Source organism: Tiliqua scincoides, chromosome 6, assembly GCF_035046505.1.
Source record: "Tiliqua scincoides isolate rTilSci1 chromosome 6, rTilSci1.hap2, whole genome shotgun sequence".
Taxonomy (NCBI): domain Eukaryota; kingdom Metazoa; phylum Chordata; class Lepidosauria; order Squamata; family Scincidae; genus Tiliqua; species Tiliqua scincoides.
In genome coordinates this window covers 60,919,823-60,938,507 of record NC_089826.1, presented here as the reverse complement: position 1 = coordinate 60,938,507, position 18,685 = coordinate 60,919,823, and the positions used below count along the sequence as shown (strand labels likewise).

The window sequence follows — 18,685 nt, the reverse complement described above, 5'->3', positions numbered from 1 at the left end:
CAAGCCTGATTTTCCCAGATCTGCTTCTCCCCTCTTCAAACTGTTTGCCTGAACATGACTGTTTTGTCAAAACTCCAATTTCAGAGGTTCTCATCCTGCCAAACCTTTTTAGGCTGCAATCCTATGCACATTTACCTAGAAGTACACTCCACTGAGTATAGTGGGGCTTACTTCACAGTAGACATGCAGATGATTACTCTAGGAGACACTATAAAAAGACCCCAAATCAGGGTGACCAGATACAATGGAGGACAGACTGCCTATTCCTTTAGCCATTGTATAGAAGAGGAAATTTGGGCAGGTGCAGCTCAACATGGACAGGTTTAACAAGCTGCACCTGCCCAAATTCCCTCTTCTATACAATGGCTAAAGATACAGGCACTCAGTCCTCCTACTCTTCTATCTGGTCTCCCTGCTCGAATACATACCCTTTCACTCAACATGTAGACTCTCTGGGCCAATTCAGTGCTACTTAATATCTTCCCACCTTTTCCTGAATAATTGCAAGGGGTCAAATCAATTCTGGGCAGGCCAACCAAAGAGTGTGCAGCTTGTCCAAGTTCTAGTTCCATTTTGCTTTACCTTGTCAGAAGTCCTGTGCCCAGCCAAGGTTCAAGAAACTTGTACATAAACGGTTTCATGATGTGCTTCGAACTGCTCAACACAACCTACCAGTAGAAAAGAACCAAGTGTGAGCCTACACACATAGCACTTACACACATCTCAGCTCTGTTCAGGAAAGCCAATCAACACAGAGATGCAAGAGGTAGAGACCATGTGCACACAACTACTTCCCCCCACTATCCACACAGGGATATGCCCAAGTGTATCACATGAACAAGGCACAACTCATCCACTTTAAAAGGGGTAAATAATAATAATAATAATAATTAATAATAGGGACATCAGGCATTGTCATCCACATGCTTTCAAACATCTCTCTATAGCCACAAGGATCAGGAAGCTCCTCTTTTAAAACCTGAGCATTTAAAACCAGGCTACTCAAATCAGCGCCAGCAATTTAGCTGGTGCAGATTAGAGTAGCCACACTGCAGTGGCTGGGGCAACCCTCCGCTGGATACATCGCAGGCCAGCCAGCATGCCTTTCCTGTTTCAGTGCAGGTTAGGATTATTTGTTGTATATTTGTGTGTTTCCTGCCACATTTGTGTTGAAAGTCTACCGCCTACACTATGGGGGGTGGGGGGGGGTTTATTGGTTTCCATTTCATTTCTAAAAAGAAAAAAAAATCTGCAGCCTGCCTGAAGATCTGCTCCACAATCCTAAGTGGGATGCATGTGGGGAGAGAACAGTGTCAGCCAATGCAACAGAAAGAGATGCTCTGGAGTACCCTTCTTTATTATTTATTCATATATCCCAGAACTCACAATGTGCGGCAGAGCCCTGGATGGTCCTAACACAAACCTCAAGGGGTTTACAGACCAATCACAGCTCTTCTCACCCATTCATTTTTGAGTGCTGCCATCCTCCATATGGCAGGACACAACAGGAGAGAAAATTAGGCAGGAGACATTGCAACTGCCTGTCTCTTCTGCATGGCGTGATTTGAAACCTGCCCACTGGAAGAGATGGAAGCCTTAACTCTGCTTTTTTAATTCTGCAAGTACAAAGCATTTTGCTTCCCTCAACTGACAATTGCAGTAAACCGAGCACCCACAAAAAAGCAGGGCGAGTATTTTGCAGGATTTAGACATGCATACCTGCCTCATATGCTCAACAACAGTAAGCTGAAGTTAGCAAAATACAGTTACAGCAATATCTCCCATAATGCTGTTTCTTATAGCACTTGTAACACTTGTTTATTGTAGCAAAATGATTTGTTACAACACTTTTTGTCCTGGTAACGAAACTGCTAGCATGCAATTGGCACAACCAACAACTATTCTAGCCAATGGGAGCAGTGTATTTTGTTCCACAAGATTAATGATGTATTCTAGAGCACTGTTTCATGCAGCATTCAACTTTCTGAAATGGATGCACCACATTAGGGGTGCAATCCTAAGGAGATGGACCGATGCAAGTCCCTTGTGCCGGTCCACTGGGGTTTTGAAAGTGCCATAAAGCACTTTCACACCACCAGGAGAAGAGGGAGGCCAGTGCAAGGATGCATGACGGCCTCCCCACGACAACACAGGCCCCAAGGAAGGTAGGTTTGCATCAGCTAAACATGGCCAGCGCAGGGGTCGGGGGGCATGGGGAGGTGGAAGGAAGGCATTTTGGTGTGGGCAAAGACAGGGGGAGGAGGGCAGACAGTGGGCATTCCTGGGTGCAGGTGGGCAGGGAGCGGGAGGCAGGGTCAGGACCCAGAAGTTATGCCAGGTACTAACCTTGTTCCCAGGTGGCCCAGGGCAATCCTGAGCTGCTTGGATTTGTGCCACCTCTGGAGGTGGTGTGGATCTGAGTAGCCCCATTGGGACTGCGGTGGCTCTCCCCAAAGTAAGGGGAAATGTTTCCCCTTGCCCCTGTCTGAGCCTTTGGCTTCCTGAAACTTGTGCTGGATACAGCGCAAACATGCTGTCTTGTCTGCTCCAGCACAAGTTAGGATTGGGCTATACGGGAAGTACTACCGTACAGTGAAAATGCATCAGGTTTCAATAACATTTGTTAATACTGTAATAACATACATATTTTAAAAACCTGCACACAGGGGCAGTAGCGTCTCCAGGGTTTGTCACCCAATGTGGGAGGTCAGTACGTAACCGCCATGATGAAACACCTCCCATACGGTAGGCAGAACGACGCCCCAGGCAGTGGCATGGTGATACACCATTGTATCACTGCCCCACTGGTTTTTTGGTATAACTTTTGATAGAATAGAGATATCCTAATGTGGTTTGTTTCATTGCATTCTGCATGAAATTACACATCAAATATATATAGCATGACGGTTTTATTCGAAAACACCAAGATTTTAAAAAGTTTGGCCAGTAGTGGTGTCATCGACCATGCACATCACCCGGTGCAGCCCACACCATCCTAGCAATGCCACTTCACAGAGCACAATGAGTACTCAAGTCACACTCTGAAACTAGTAGATCATTAACGCAGCATCTGCATGGGATACAGCCGTTATGCCACTGCAAAGCAAAGTTCAAGGTTTGCTAAGGTCCAAGCATTGCATAAACAACTTATCTATCTTTTACCAGAGGGATTCAAAGTGTTATTTAAGCATGAGATCCAACCCAACAAAACCAAGGACATTCACTCAGGGACTCAAGACTATACAGCACATATCACAGCCCAATCTGCACCATGTTCACTCAAATGTAAATCCCAATGAGTTCAGTAAGATTTACTCCCTGCGAAGTATGCACAGGATTGCAGGCTTCCAGGCAATCCGGTGCATATTACACAAAGTACGACCCATTGTGTTCAACTACACAGTGCAATCCTATGTATGTTTAATTAAGAAGTACATCTCATTGAATTTATTGGGGCTTACTCCTAGGAAAGTGCATATAGAGCTTCAGCCTCATTCTTACACAAATAAGTATACAATTGCAGCCCTAGTTCACCTAAAGGTGAACTTTAGCAGGATAAACAGAGCAGGATAAGCAAAACAAGATACATCTATAGTTCTGCCTACCACCCCATCAATACCTGCTCGGGTTCCCTTAGGTCAGGATGTGCAAGTGCATTCCACAGCACAATCTTATGCTTTACTCAGAAGTAAGGCCCACTCAGTTGAGTGAGCCTTGCTCCCAGGTAAGTAGGTGAACAACTGCAGAAAGTATCCTTTTTCTAATCCCTCCCCATGCCGTGATCTAAGCCAGCGATTGCCAAACTCATGACTGCTGTGTGTTAAAAAAGCAGTCCCCATTCGGACTAGTGCTTACTGTTCTGGCAGAACACTCAGAAGCCCACCCAATTGTTGCAGTGCAATCCTCTGGGCAGTCTCGCCTATAGCTCACTGCTCCAGCAGGCTTTGCAAACTACACAGAGGGTCACACAGCGATAATCAGGTGGGCTTCCTATGAGCAACGTGCCAGAATTATCAGTGCTGTTCATGGTTAGGAGGGCTTCAGCGTTGTGCCAGATGCAGCTCGCAGGCTGTAGTCTGGCAGATGCTGATCTAAGCCATGGATTCAGGCAGTCTATTTCATCTTATGCAAAGCTTATCCAAGGCCACAGGGCCTCTGAGAGGAATCTTATCAGAAGGTACAAAGTTTCTTTGGGGCCCCTTTCCAAAGAGGGAGGGGTGAAACAGAGCGGGGGAGAGTGGGACGGGTGAGCAGAATAGGGGCAGGGATGAGTGAAACAGGGTGGGGGGATGGTGGAGACAGCTGGAAAAGTCTTTGGAGCCCAGGTCTACCCATCCATGTGACATCAGCAGCTAGATACGGTAATATGGAAAACCAAACACACTCCTAAGTCTCTAAAATTTTTAAAATATAGAAAATCATGCAGAAAATTAGCAACATCACATTTAGGCTCACACTAGAATGGAAAGTGTCCTGATTGCACCAAAGCATACTTCTGCAGCAGCTGTAGCCCCACAGCTGTGTCCCTGAACTCCTATAGACTCCTTCATGATAAGCATACCCACAAGCAGATTCACTGCAGCCACAATCTCGTGGTAGTGTCCCCAGCATCCCATGTGGGCAACAAGTCTGAGTAGACAGAAAAATGTAAGATCCCAGGAAATTTCTGGGCCCATGCCTTTGGCTCCTGGGCCCCCTTTTTCTGACCCTGGGCCCGGATACAAATTACCCCCTTTACCCCCTCTCCTAGGCCCTGCAAGGACTACCACCTTGTAGTCGCAAGCTGCATGAGAAGCACACTATGAGGGATCTGAAGGGGTTGCAGACTCAGAGTGCCTGTCACCTTTATTCTGCCACCTCCCCCAACGGCCGCCAAGTCCGCCCCAACCCATATGGTACCTCTGTGCAAATTAGAAAGAGGCACCCCTTTCTCACTTAAAGGTGCCCTGGAATCTGGGATCCCTGCAAGAGTCCAGCCACTCTTCCTAATGGAGCTGAAACAGAGAACAGAACATACAAAGCTATAGAAAAGGGCCTCCCCCCTGCCCATGCCACCCTGCCATCAGCTGGCTCCATCCCTCAGTTAAAGAGTGATCAGCTTCATGCTGAAGTAAGCATGAAGCAAGTTCTTTTTCACATTTATTCAAGCGAAGACAACATGCAAAGGCAAGTCATCACAGATTGACTTCATCCTCATACGTCGCCCCAACTGAAGATGGTCCTTGACACCAAAGCCATCCCGTTGAAACAGTCACAACTCAGTGTTGCCCGCTGGCCACTAAGCTACGCATCAAGCCGCAGAAACAGCAACGTGAAGAGTGAACCAGAATGACACACATCAAGTGGTGGCATATACAAGAGAAGGAGACCGAACTCGTCATACGCATCCAACTGCCCGCCAGAAGAAACGTGGCAGAAGGCAACACACACCATTAGTGAGGCTGCAAGCGCAACACTTGGTGTGACGAACCCCAGCAGATACCGAATTAACCGAGACACCTGGCTCTGGACCAATGACGTCAAGGCAAATGTGTGAGAGAAAAAGCAGCTCTACCATGTCTTCCTTGACAGCAAGATGCCTGCCAACTGGCAGAAGTACCGGGATGCTCATCGCGAAGTGAAGAAAGTCGTCACTTCTGCAAAAGCCGCACACTATGACAATGTCTGCAAGAAGCCTGACATGTGTGAGGGTGAGCGCGACATCTACCAGCTCGCCAAATTGAGACACCGCCAAACTGAGGATATCAAGAATTTTTGCGGCATACCCAACGTGACAGGGCAGCTGATCAGCGATCGGAGACAGGTGACTGAACAATGGTATATGCACTTCAAGCAGCTCTCCACAGAGGAATTTCCACACTCGCCGATCCTGCAAACAGCAGCAACTCATGGACCCATGAAGCCAACTGTGCCTGAAGAGGTCACAGAGACATTGAAACAAATAAAGTCGGGCTTCCTGATGACTTTGCCGCCAAGCTCTGTAAATAGCACTGCTGGAGCCCGGTCGATCAGCTCACACGCTTCTTCTACCAGATCATTGCCAAGCAGAAGATGCCTGCCAACTGGCAACGCAGCATGACCGTCCCAATCTGGAAGAAAGGCAGCCCTGCTGATTGTGCAAACTACCAGTCAATCCACCTCCTCTCTCACACAATGAAAATCTTCGAGAGGGTTGTCGACTGCTGTACCCACGACGTCATCCAACTCACAATGAACCAAGGAGGCTTCATTAGTGTTTGTGGCACAACAGACACAGTGCAAGCTGCCTGTTTTCTGCTCCGAAGCACCAAGAGAAGCAAACGCCACTGCACATCACCTTCATCAACCTTGAAAAGGCATTCAGTCACGTGCTACATGACTCTGCATAGCCAAGAAGTGCAAGAAGAACTTATTCAATAGGTGAAGCATTTGTACAAGGATCTGAAGAGTCATGTGCAGGCCGTCACTGGAATGTCGAAAGATTTCCACATTACTGTGGGCATCCACCAAGGCTCAGCACTCTCTCTGCTGCTGTTCATCACAGTGATGGATGTCATCGCCCGTGATCTGCAAAAGCCAGTGCCGTGGACACTTCTTTATGCAGATGACATTCTCGCATCCCACAACCAGGCAGACTTCAAGCAGCAAGTACAAGCTTGGAGCGACTATCTCGCATTGCTTGGCCTCCGCCTTAACATCAAGAAGACAGAGTACATGACAGTGGACCCCAATGAGCTTGGGATAATCTGTGTAAATGGCATTGACCTGCCACATATTGAAATATTCCAATACCTTGGCTCGACAATCACAGCCGACAGCAGCCTGAGACCACTGCACGAGTAAACACAGCCTGGACAAAGTGCCACACAATGACCAGTGTCCTTTGCAATAAGAAGATCATGACCATCTCAAGTCAAAGATCTACCAGACAGTCATCCTGTCGGTTGCACTCTATGGAGCCGAATGCTGGCTGGTGACAAGAGAAGCCAAACATCGCCTAGGCTTCATGGAGACAAAGATGCTGTGTTGGATCAGTGGTATCACTTGTTTTGACCACAACCATAATGACGACATCCGGCAGTGGTATGGAGCGCTCCAATAGCCAACAAGTTGAGAGAAACCCGATTTCAATGGTACGGCCATGTTCTGCATGCCAATGGCGATATGCTGGCGCAGAAGGGCCTTCAGTTGGAGGTCAACGGCAAATGACCAAAGGGCCTACCAAAGCAGCGCTGGCTTGACACACTGCACGGTGACATGAAAATCACCCACCTACACCCAGACCAAGCCTATAACCAAGAGAAATGGTGACTCTGATCCAAAATAGCGGACCCCACCACCACACGGGACAAATGCTACAGAAGAAGTAGAAGAAGACAACATGCCCCTACTTCCTGGGCTGCTTGCACATTGCACTGAAACCAGAAGCGCAAGCACCTGCAATTTCACCAGAAGTTCAGCACTTCCAGGATTCAGCACCGCACACAAGGAGCATGGTAAGGATTTCGGATTCTGCTTTTTATTTTAGTGCAGGAGTGCTGCACCCAAGCCTGCATCAGGTAGCATTTTGGATCACACCAGCCCGGCCATCACAGCCTAATGAAAAATAGCAATGACCTAGAACAAACTAAAGCATGTGGATACAATCCTAACAACACTTTCCTGAGAGTAAGTCCCATTGAACAAAATAGGGCTTACTTCTTAGTAGACCTCGTTAGGATTGTGCCCTAAGGCAGTGATTCCTGACTTACCTGGGTCTACAGAAGAGATTACAGCCTCTTCTTCCTGGCTGAGCCAGGCACCACCATCATGGATCTCATGACATCAAAGATGGCAGCATCCCAATCTCATGACATTTCACAAGATCATTGGAGGGGGGAACAGGTAGAATGGGCAAACCGGAACATCCCCCAGCACCTCTGTGAGTGTGCCACTGTAGCAGCTGGTCCCTGTTCCGGGGCGCCAGATGTAGCAGCGCAAGATGCTGCTCTGGGGAGCACCCAAGGCTTTTGAGGGCCTTGGTGCTTGGTGGGAGACACACAAGACCGTATCTTGTGGCCTGATGGAGAGTTTTAAAAGCAGAAGCACTCTGAGGGTTTGAAAGTTAGATCTTGAGGCAGCAAAGAGTTAGAACAATGAATACAACAGACAATTATAGTAGCTAGATGCAGAAGGAAGGCTTGATGCAGAAGAAGAAGAAGTTCTGGGATCCAGCCTTTTCTGCCTTTTATTCCTTCTCCAAACATTACACAACAGGCTGGGGTTTTCCATTCTCTCATCTTGTTTACAATACTAACCCATGAGTCAATAGTCTGCGTAATAGGGACTTTTCTAAGAGGATGTTAAGACTCACACTGGCTGTAACCAGTAGTCCTTCTAGCTAAACCACAATCACATTTCTAGATATGATTCTTTATAACATCACCTTGTTGACAGGCTACAAAGCTTCAGACTCAGTATGTCGCCAAGGCCGCACAAGTTTGCTCTGCGCATGTGTAAAATGTGCTTTGCTTCATTGCCAACATACAAGGCTAAGGCTAGCGCCTGTGTAGATAACCACTACATGCCACAATGCCCCAAGACATTGTGATGGACACTTTAGGAACCCCTCCACTAAGGCAACCATGACCACTGAGGTGCATGCAGCAGGCCCCCAAAATGCCTCCTAGATTTGCTACCTGCCTAAAACTACAAAAAAAGATTTTTAAAGCATCTGGAAGATTACCACAATACAGGGCTGTTGCATTGGGTTTTGTTTGGTGGATCAAATGTTGCATTGACCTAACTTAGAGCATTAACATACCATTCTTACACAGGACAACAGACAGAACTTGCATTCAGATTATGAAAAAAATGTTACATGTGGAACATCCAAACAGTCTGAGAGATGTCCTATCCAACTTTCCAGCACTGATGCAGCCATTTAACAGGGCATGCGCTGCATTTTGTGGCAAGGGGACAGTCATAGAGGCATTCTCAAGGTAAGGAATGTTTGTTCCCTTACCTTGGAAATGCATCAGTGCTGAAAAATTGGATAGGATTGGGCTCCCAGGTTACCTAACCAAGATAGAATGATGTAATGATGACACAAGGTCACAATGACACAGGGCTCTACTGCTAACACTAATATTGTTTACCGTACATTTGTACCCTGGGCAGCCTCCAAATGGCTCAAAGACTACTAAAGTCCATGGTTCCAAACAGTGACTATGTGGGACCTGCAGCTACTCAAACTTCAAAAGCACACAGTGCCTCTGTTCTATAGAAGATAAATGGATATGGCTCCAAGGGCTGCCTGGGAAAAAAACCCCAGGATAGGATTGGTCTCTCAGACTGTTTGGATGTTCTGCATGCAACATTTTTTCACAAAGACTGTTATGGCCCAATCCCATCTAACAGTAGCGCTGGAGAATCGTGTTCTGCCAGCACAGATTGCCACAAAGCAGCCATAAAGCACTTCGCAGCAGCACAAGCAGCTGGTGAGGTGGTGGGAAGGCTGAAGCCTTCCCATGTGTGCTGATGGATATTGGGAGGCTTGCTGGAATAGGTAAGCTGAGCAGGGAGATGAGCATGGAGGGGGTGGAAAGGGGCGAGGGGGACAGAATGGGTAGTAACTGGGGAAGGTGAGGGTTGGATAAGGCTTGGAAGGGGGAAATCGGCAGTAGCAGCACATGCCAAATTCAAACCCACTTCCCGGACCAGATCTGCCCACATGGAGCAACGTGGACTTGCACCAGCTGGCTCATGTCTGAGTTGCCCCATGGAGACCCTATGTTACCCAAGGAGACCTCCAGCAGTAGAAAATCCCTCATGGGGTACAGTGGAAGCTGCTGAATGGGTGGGACAAGGGGTATATCGCCCTGGGTACTATGCTTTGGGGAGTGTTTGTGAGTAGAAAAACAATCCCTTTTTGTGCAAAATGTTTCTAACCAGTGTTCTGCCAAATATCCCAACTCCCTTCTAATGCCCGCTTTTTGGCTAATTAACACCCCCCTTTTCCAAGAAGCACAGCTGTGGTATGCAAAGGAATAAACACAGAACTTCTTATCTATAGCAATTAACAAGAATTTATTGCTACAAACACATACACTCCCTGCAAGTCCTCTTGTCCAGAGGCTTTCCCTCCCCAAAACTCCACTAAACTTAGTGGGTAGAGGTCTGAAGCCTCCAGCTGAAGTCCAATCCAGTCTCCAAAGCACAGTCCAGTCTTCCCAGTCCAATCTTCTGCAGTAGAGTTCCTCCTCTCCAGCAGTGTTCTCTCCAGCAGAGTGCCTCCTCCAGCAAGGCCCTGGCAGTCCTCTCTTCCTGTAGGTCTGGGTCAGGTAGCCCTCTTGGTCAGCGTCCGGCTTCCAGCTGGGTCAGGGTCCCACTTTTGGTCCTGGGTCAGGGTAGCTCTGTTTCCTCCCAAAGCTGCCTTTTATCCTTGGATGTCTCATGATCCAAATGCAGCTCAGCTGTGAGCTACCTTATTAGCTCCAAATTAGGCTCAGGTGAGCCATCCCTTCAATCCATGTCCATTCAAAGTTCCATCAAGGCCAAATGAAGCTCAGGTGTCCATCCAGGTCTCCATTGGCCTTGATTGATTACAGCTGTGGAGCCAGCCCTGCCCTTCCCTGAGCTGTCAAACAGCTGTCAAAACAGGGAATCGCTGTCAACACCACATCATCCACCTGATGATCTTCTGATCTTCCATTACAACCAGCACTTACTAATTATTCAGTGTTGAAGTAATCCTAGTCCACCTACTGTCACTCAGGAACTGACATACACCTACTCAATTCACACATTAATATTTTAGGTGTACACTCAAGATGCTCCAAATATACGAGTAAAAATGTAAAGCACAAATGTAACAGGCCCTTTTTTTAACCAAACAAACCAGAGAGCCATGATTAGCTATTTGTCTCCAAGGGGCATAAACTTGGTTGGAAACCCATAATTGCCTCCAAGAATGTGTGAAATGGCTCTTCACATCTAGAGGGCAAACGTTTAGGGAATTCCAAGTTTTGACAACATGTAAGTGCTCACACTGGAAGTTTCAGGATTCTATCTAAGAGACTTCTACCCAGTGCTTTTTTTATTTTTTATTTTTAAAAAAAAAAAAAAAAAAGGTGCAGGAACTCACAACTTGTTAATCTTTTATTTATTTATTTATTTATTTATTTATTTATTTATTTATTTATTTATTTTTAAACCATTTTTTATTGGAGAAATAAAATATTTTTATGTGCTTTCCCCCTAAAGATGAACTTACTTCTGAGTAGACATGCATAGGATTGGGCTGTCAATCACATCCCCTTCCCCCTAGCTACTTTTTCTACACACAGAACTTAATACTTAATACTGGGGAAAAAATACTGTACAGGTGCACTTGTAGCGTGTAGTATGTAGTGTGGCACTACTTTGAGGAGAGGAAGCAGTGAATGGATTCCAAAAAATGGCTTACATGAGTTCCATGTAGTAAAATTACTCTAAGTAACTGTGGGAGTAAGAACAAAAAAGGAATTCTTACACAAGAGGGGTCCTTAGGTGCATATAGAAACAGCTAGTTTGCAAACAAGCGATTAAATATGGTTTAATTCAAGTATCAGAATACTCTGTGTCTTTGGGAAGGCGCTTGGCATGCAATTGTATGTTCTCTGCTGCCCTGAGCAGCTGCTGTGCATTGCTGGAGAGGAGCTGCAAATGCTGGCTGGCAGAGGGCATGCTTGTGGGGGAAGGATGAGGAGGATCTCTGGCAAGGCTGGACAGCACGTTGTACACACGTAGAATCCCTTTTCACCTGCCCTTAGCATGTGAAAACAGGTGCAGATATATATCTCTGCCAGGATTAAGAGCCCAGTCTTAGGTATGTCTACTCTGAAGTAAATCTCATTCTAGTCAATGGAGCATACTCCCAGGAAAGTGCCTAGGATTGCAGCCTAAGAGCCCAATCCTATGCATGTCTACTCAGAAGTCCACTTTAGTGAATGGGGATTACTGTGGATAGGATAGCAGCCTCAGGGCCCCTCCTGTGTCTATCTACTCAGAAGTCAGTCCCATTAGAGTCAATGGGGCTTCCTCCCAGGCAAGTGTGCAGAGTACTGCAGCCTCCGAGCCCCTCCTGTGCCTGTCTACTCAGAAGTCAGTCCCACTAGAGGCAGTGGGGCTTCCTCCCAGGAAAGTGTGGAGAGGACTGCAGCCTCAGAGCCCTTCCTCTGCCTGTCTACTCAGGCTGCAAGGCTATGGCACTTTCCCGGGAGTAAGCCCCATTGAACACAATGGAACTTACTTCTGAGTAGACATGCATAGGCTTGGGCTCTCAGGCTGCAAGGCTATGCACCCTTTCCCAGGAGCAGCCCCACTGAGCACAATGAGACTTACTTCTGAGTAGACACGCCTAGGCTCGTGCTGCAATTGGCAAGGGGGCTGCACCAGCCAGCTTCCTTCCCCACCTCCTCCGCCAAGCCAGTACCTGGGCATTCCGTGGGTGCCCCAGCCCGTCTCCCTGGCTGGCTGGCTGTCTGTCCTCCTCCTCGGCGTTGGTGCGTGTCCCCTGTGCCCTCCACCGGCTTGGAAGCTGCACAGGGAAGCAGAGCGCAGGGGGAGGGGAGGCGGGCTGGGCTCAGGCAAGGGCTTGGGGATGGGGGCAGGAGGGGGTCGTTGTGCGGTCAGGCAGGGGCCAGGCGCCCACCCATGCTGCACCACCCCAGCACCCCTCCAGCAAATGCCTCTGTTTTGCTCCCCCCCCCCGGAATGCCTCCAAAGGGGAGAGGCCCCTGCAAAAAGGTGCCGGAACTCCGTCCCCCCGCGTTCCATTAGAAAAAAAGCCCTGCTTCTACCTAAGAGCACAATCCTATTCTGCGCTGGAACAGGCAAGCCAAGAGGCTTGCGCTGTATCCAGCGCAGGATAGGGGCTATAGGCAGCTCAGCCAGAGGCAAAGGGAAACATTTCCCCTTACCTCCGGGTAAGGACCGCTGGCCCCTATAGGTCTTCTCGGACTTGCACCACCTCGTGAGGTGGCACAAGTCTGAGGAGAGCAGAACGGCTTGGATCCCAGCCCTGCCTCCTGCTCCTCACCCATCCGCTTCCCACCACCGTCCCTCTCCCACCCTGAAACGCCTCCCTCCCACCTCCTCCCCACCCCCTCTCCCTACCTCACAGCTTTGCATCAGCGCAGCCATGCCAGCACAAGTCACTTGGAGGAAGCTGGTGTGGAGGTTCCGTCAGCCTCCGCAGGCTGGCGCTTCTCTGAGCGCCAGCCCAGCTTCCTCCCAAGGAGGTGCAAACGTGCCTTATGGCATGTTTGCAACCCTACTGGACCGGCACAAGGGACTTGCACTGGCCCAAGTCAAGGGCTGGATTGCACCCTAAGGCTAAACTCCTGACTACTTCATTTTCAGTTGTCATGATTAGGGTTTCACCACACATTTAATAAAGACTGACAAAAGGACTCACCTCTACAGTTTCTGCATGATACAAGACCACAAAGACCAAAGGTCCTATCCACAGCTTCAGTAGTGGCAAATTCCGCAGTTCCTCACTATATAATATCACTTGCTGAAAGAAAGCTGAAAAACATACATTCAATTTGATAATGAGACATTCCCATCTACACTCTTTACACTCTCATCCACACTCTACAACCCTCTGCATTCACATTTTGCGTTGCTTCCCAAAGAGGGAATATGGTAGGCTTCAAGGAATATTTAAAACAACCAAAATCACAGGTATGGAAAGTGAATCTGAGTCATATGAGTGTGTTTATTTGCAAGTAGGCAAGTGTGACTCTGTCCACTTCCAAGGACAGGACGAGGGGAAGACAACACCATCAGAATGGTCCTGATCTGATTAACGAAGGCCCCAAAAGACACTCAAAGAAGGTAATACTCAAAGAAGGCAAACAATACTCTGTCCTGTTTGGAAGGATCACAAGGTCACTTCAGCCACAGGTATGTGATGTTCAGATGGAGACTTCCCACCCCTCTGACAAAAGCAATGGGGTGTACCATAGTATGGCTGAAGCAGGGCCTAGGAAAGGGGGGTAAAGGGGGGAATTTGTACCTGGGCCCAGGGTCAAAAGGCGGGGCCCAGCAGCCAAAGGAGGGGGCCTAGAAAGTTAAGAACATAAGAACGTAAGAACAGCCCCACTGGATCAGGCCATAGGTCCATCTAGTCCAGCTTCCAGTATCTCACAGCGGCCCACCAAATGCCCCAGGGAGCACACCAGATAACAAGAGACCTGCATCCTGGTGCCCTCCCTTGCACTGACATAGCCCATTTCTAAAACCAGGAGGCTGCACATACACATCATGGCTTGTAACCCGTAATGGATTTTTCCTCCAGAAACTCGTCCAATCCCCTTTTAAAGGCAACCAGGCCAGATGCCGTCACCACATCCTGCAGCAAGGAGTTCCACAGACAGACCACACGCTGAGTAAAGAAATATTTTCTTTTGTCTGTCCTAACCCTCCCAACACTCAATTTTAGTGGATGTCCTGGTGTTATGTGAGAGTGAAAAGAGCATCTCTCTATCCACTTTATCCTTCTGTGCATAATTTTGTATGTCTCAGTCATGTCCCCCCTCAGGCGTCTCTTTACTATCTACTCAGACTTGTTGCCTGCATGGGATGCTGGCAACACTACCACAACTGGGGATGCTGGGGACACTACTGATGCCACCTGGGTTGGTAGACCTGGGCTTCAAAGACTTTTCCAGCTGTCTCTACCCTCCCTCCCATCCTGTTTCGCCCCTCCCTGCCCCTATTCTGCTTGCCCATCACCACCACCCCCTGCTTGGTTTCAAACCTTCCCCTTTGCAAAGGGGCCCAAAAGAAACTTTGTACCCCTTGATAAAATTTCTCTCAGAGGCCCTGGGCTGAAGGATGTTCAGACAGTAACTAATTTTTATACTGCCCTTCCTTCAAGGGGCTTGGGATGGGGTAGTTCAGCAATTGTCAACTTTTTCATCTCCCGAAACACTCACAAGGCACACTCACAACTGTCAAGGCAGCATCAGGGTTTGGACAATAGGCAAGGCACACCCCACTGCTCACGTCTCCCCCTGACTCTCCCCCCAATTCCTATGGCACACCTGCGGACCACTCGTGGCACACTAATGTGTCACGGCACAGCAGGTGAAAATAGGTGGTGCAGTTCCTTCCCTCCTCTTGCCTTCACAACAGCCCTGTGAGGTGGGTTAGGCCGAGAGAGGGTGTCTGGCCAAAGTCACCCAGGAAGCCTGATGGCTGAGCGGGGGCTGAACACACGAAGTGGGGAGCATCTTCTCCCGGCTGCCCGACGCTTCTCCCCGCTCCCCGCACAGTCTTAACTTTCTCCGAACTCTACCAGCCTCCCTCTCTGAGCCGGGGCGAGGGCGCTGCGGGGGCGAGGCTGGCCCTTGCCTAGGACGCAGCCTCCTGGGGAGGGGGTGGGATGCCCGCTGTCCTGACCTGCTCCGTCTGGCTCAAAGAGCAGAACGTTGCCCAGCAGCGGGTACCAGGGACTGATCCCCGGGATGGGCTTCATCTCCTTCCACGTCCGGTAGTGGTCGAGCAGGAAGCGAGAAGCCAAGGCGCCCAGCGCCGCGCCCAGCGCCACCGCCACCCCCCAGTACAGGAGTCGGTGGGCGTCCGCAGCCCAAAGCGCCGGCAGCCAGCTCAGCATGGCGGGTGTCCAGTGCCCTCTTTGCTCCGGGAAGGGGCTTCCTGGGGCTAAAGAGGAGGAGGAGGAGCCGGGGGGCAGGAGGCAGGAACAAGGAGCCGGGCCGGCAGAAACGCCCCGAGTTGCGTCGCAGGCAAGGGGAGGGGGATGTTCCGTTGGGATTCGCGGCTGCAGGGAGGCGACCAGGAAGCCAAACTGGCGAGCGCAGCAGGACCGAAGCGCGTACCTGGCGATCCGGGGGTCCAGCTGGCACCCTCCGCCGCGAGATGTGCCCAGGGCCAGCTGCCTGCAGAGCTCCCAGGCTGAGCGTTGGGTTCTGGCTTGGAAGAGGAGGAAAAGCCTGATAAACCTGTTTTCATCATCATCACCACAACCACAACCGCCACATCAGTTCACAAAGGGGTTTGCATCGATTGCCAAAGAGAACCAGGCACCCCAAAATGTGGGACATCCAAGAAAAATGGGGGACATGACAAAAGCTAAAAAAAACCACTCCTATAGGGATTTCATGTGGTTCATTTAAACCGACCAGTTTCAACAGTGTGCCAGGGCACACTGATGTGCCATGGATGATCCACAGGTGTGCTACAGGAGTTTTGGGGAGAGTCATTTATTAATAGGGTCATGGGAATATATGAGGGCAATGTGGTGTGCCCTGTCAATTATCAAAAAACTGATGCTGTGCTTTGACAATGTTAGCACTTTATCAGTGTGCGGTGAGATTAAAAAGGTTAAAAATCACTGATTTAAACAATGTATTACTTATTGAATATAAAACTACATTACATATAATGTATTCATTACAAGAAGGCTATGCACTGCCTCTAGAGGCCAGCTCACAAGGAAAAGGAGGACAATTTAAGTTCTTTTCCAGGGCATGAGGCTGAAAAAGAGGGCATGTCCTAGAAAAAGAGGACATCTTGTTACCCCGGCTCATGAGCTTAAAAAAAATACTGAAGCAACACCAGCAAATAGTTGCTGGGAAAAGTATAGTGCTGGGATGAAGAGGGATAGCTGCTCTTCCCCCTTCTCCCCATAAGGGGAACATCAGTTGTAAAAGTGCCTCTCTGCCCAGTTAGTGGGGGGGGGGGATCAGAACCCTCTTCATCCCAGGCACAAAGAAAACAGTGAATGTGTGTTGTAGGACAGTCTCATTTCATTCAGTGCAACAGGGCTTTGGTTTTTGGAAGACACCTCACAGATCCGAGGAAGCAGCTCCTGGTCCTTTCACTCACAAGCACAGGGCCCCATAGATTTGGAGGAAATGAAAGGCAACATTAAATGTGCCAATGATCATCTAGTTCAGTATTTCTCAACCAGTGGTACAGGTACCACCATTGTTACTTGAGATGGTGTCTGGTGGTACATGTGGGACTTGCAGACATCTGCTGCCTGACAGCAAGACCAGCAACATGATGCAACAAACATCTGTAGGAGGCTCAGATCCGTGGGCAGAGCTCAACAGCGTGCTTTTCACACACTTGGAAAAGTCTTCCTGTTCCCCCTCAGTCTCTTACTTGAGTTTGTCTAATTACATCTGTCCTCTCCGTTTCATCACCAGTTACTTCCAGTGGTAACAGGCAGCACTGCCTGTGACAGCAACCGTTACCCTGCACATGCCTGATTTTGGAAGCTAAGCAGGGTCAAGCCTGGTTAGTACTTGGATGGGAGACCGCCTGGGAATACCGGGTGCTGTCGAGACTGAAGGTTGCCAACCACTTCCAGTAGGTGAACCTTTTGAAGTGATATGGCGGGAGATAAACATTAAGAAACGCTGGTCTAGTTTGGGTTTTACTTCAAAGTAACAGTGGCAGTGCACAGAACCGTTGAGTAAAGGAGAGGGATGTTGAACCATTTCAGTAAAAGAGCAGCAGCAGAGGAACCAATCTCTCTCCAAGGTCCATGAGAGTAGTAGGGGGTAGTTTGTACCCAGGACCAAAAAGTGGGCCCAAGAGCCAGAGGAGGGGGCCCAGAAATTTCCTGAAATCTTACATTTTCCTATCTCACCCAGTCTTGCTGCTCACAAGGGATGCTGGAGACACTACCACAGGCATGAGGCGGTCCCTACTGCCTCAAGCTACACACATCAGGTCCAGGAATGCACACACTGCTGGTGTCACATCTGGGAGGAAACTGGCCTGCTGTAGTAGCTCTTTTGCTTGTGGATCTGCTTACCATGAAGGAGCATATAAAAGCTCAGGGACACAGCTTCAGGACCACAGCTGCCGCAGAAGCAGGTTTTGGGAGACACAGAACATTTTGCATTCTAGTGTGAGCCTAAATACACTGATGCTAATTTCCTGCAATGGTTTCCTATACTTAAAAGATTTTAGAAATACTTAGGAGTGTGTTTGGTTTTCTGTATCACTACTGTATATCTAGCTGCCAACGCTGCATGGGTAGGTAGACCTGGGCTCCTTATTGGGAAGTCCAGTATACCTGGGCTCCAAAGACTATTCTGGCTGTCACTGCCCTCTACTCTCCCATCCTGTTTTGCTGCCCTCCACCTTTGGGAAGGGGCCCAAAAGAAACTTTGTACCCCTGATAAAATTCCTCTCAAAGGTCCTGGCTCTCTTCCCTTTTCTCTTGAGCAATGTAAGTAACTGTGGCTGCTCCTCCCTTCTCTGCTGCTGATACTTTTAAAGTTAAATCATTAATCTCCCAATCTGGAACATTTAACCCCCAATATTTGTACAAATAGATATCTTAAGGCCAAAGTAGATGATGCTGGGCCTCCATGAACAGAAATTCCCATGAGTTTTTTGTTCAGGGATGCCATGCTGTGAGAAGGAGCCTTCCCCATCCACCCCCTCCTCCCTCTTGAAGCCCCCTAAGCCCCTTCCCAAAAACGTCACAGATAATCTCAGGGAACCCTTGGTAATTGCATAGGATTGCAGTACTGGGGACTGCAGTTGACAAGGGGAATATCTGGAAGGGGCTGTGAGCTGACACACCAAAACCTCCTGACACCTAAAGTGGTGTGCCAACACCTTTGTGTGGGCATTGCCAGATGCCTACTGTGGATTTAAACAGGAAGAGGGGAACTGAGCACCTCTTGGTTTT

General features: G+C 48.7%; 1 protein-coding gene across 1 annotated transcript in view; it reads right to left on the bottom strand.

Moving 5' to 3' along the window:
- Nucleotides 1–15,658, bottom strand: part of CYP4V2 (cytochrome P450 family 4 subfamily V member 2) — a 33,103-nt gene extending 17,445 nt beyond the window's left edge. Inside the window, exons 1-3 of the mRNA XM_066632129.1 lie at nt 15,412–15,658; nt 13,418–13,530; nt 583–668 (exon numbers count right to left, since the gene is read on the bottom strand). Coding sequence (XP_066488226.1) covers nt 583–668; nt 13,418–13,530; nt 15,412–15,625 — 413 coding nt within the window. The 5' untranslated portion in view covers nt 15,626–15,658. The remainder of the gene's footprint in view (nt 1–582; nt 669–13,417; nt 13,531–15,411) is intronic.
- Between the last annotated feature and the right edge of the window lie 3,027 nt (nt 15,659–18,685).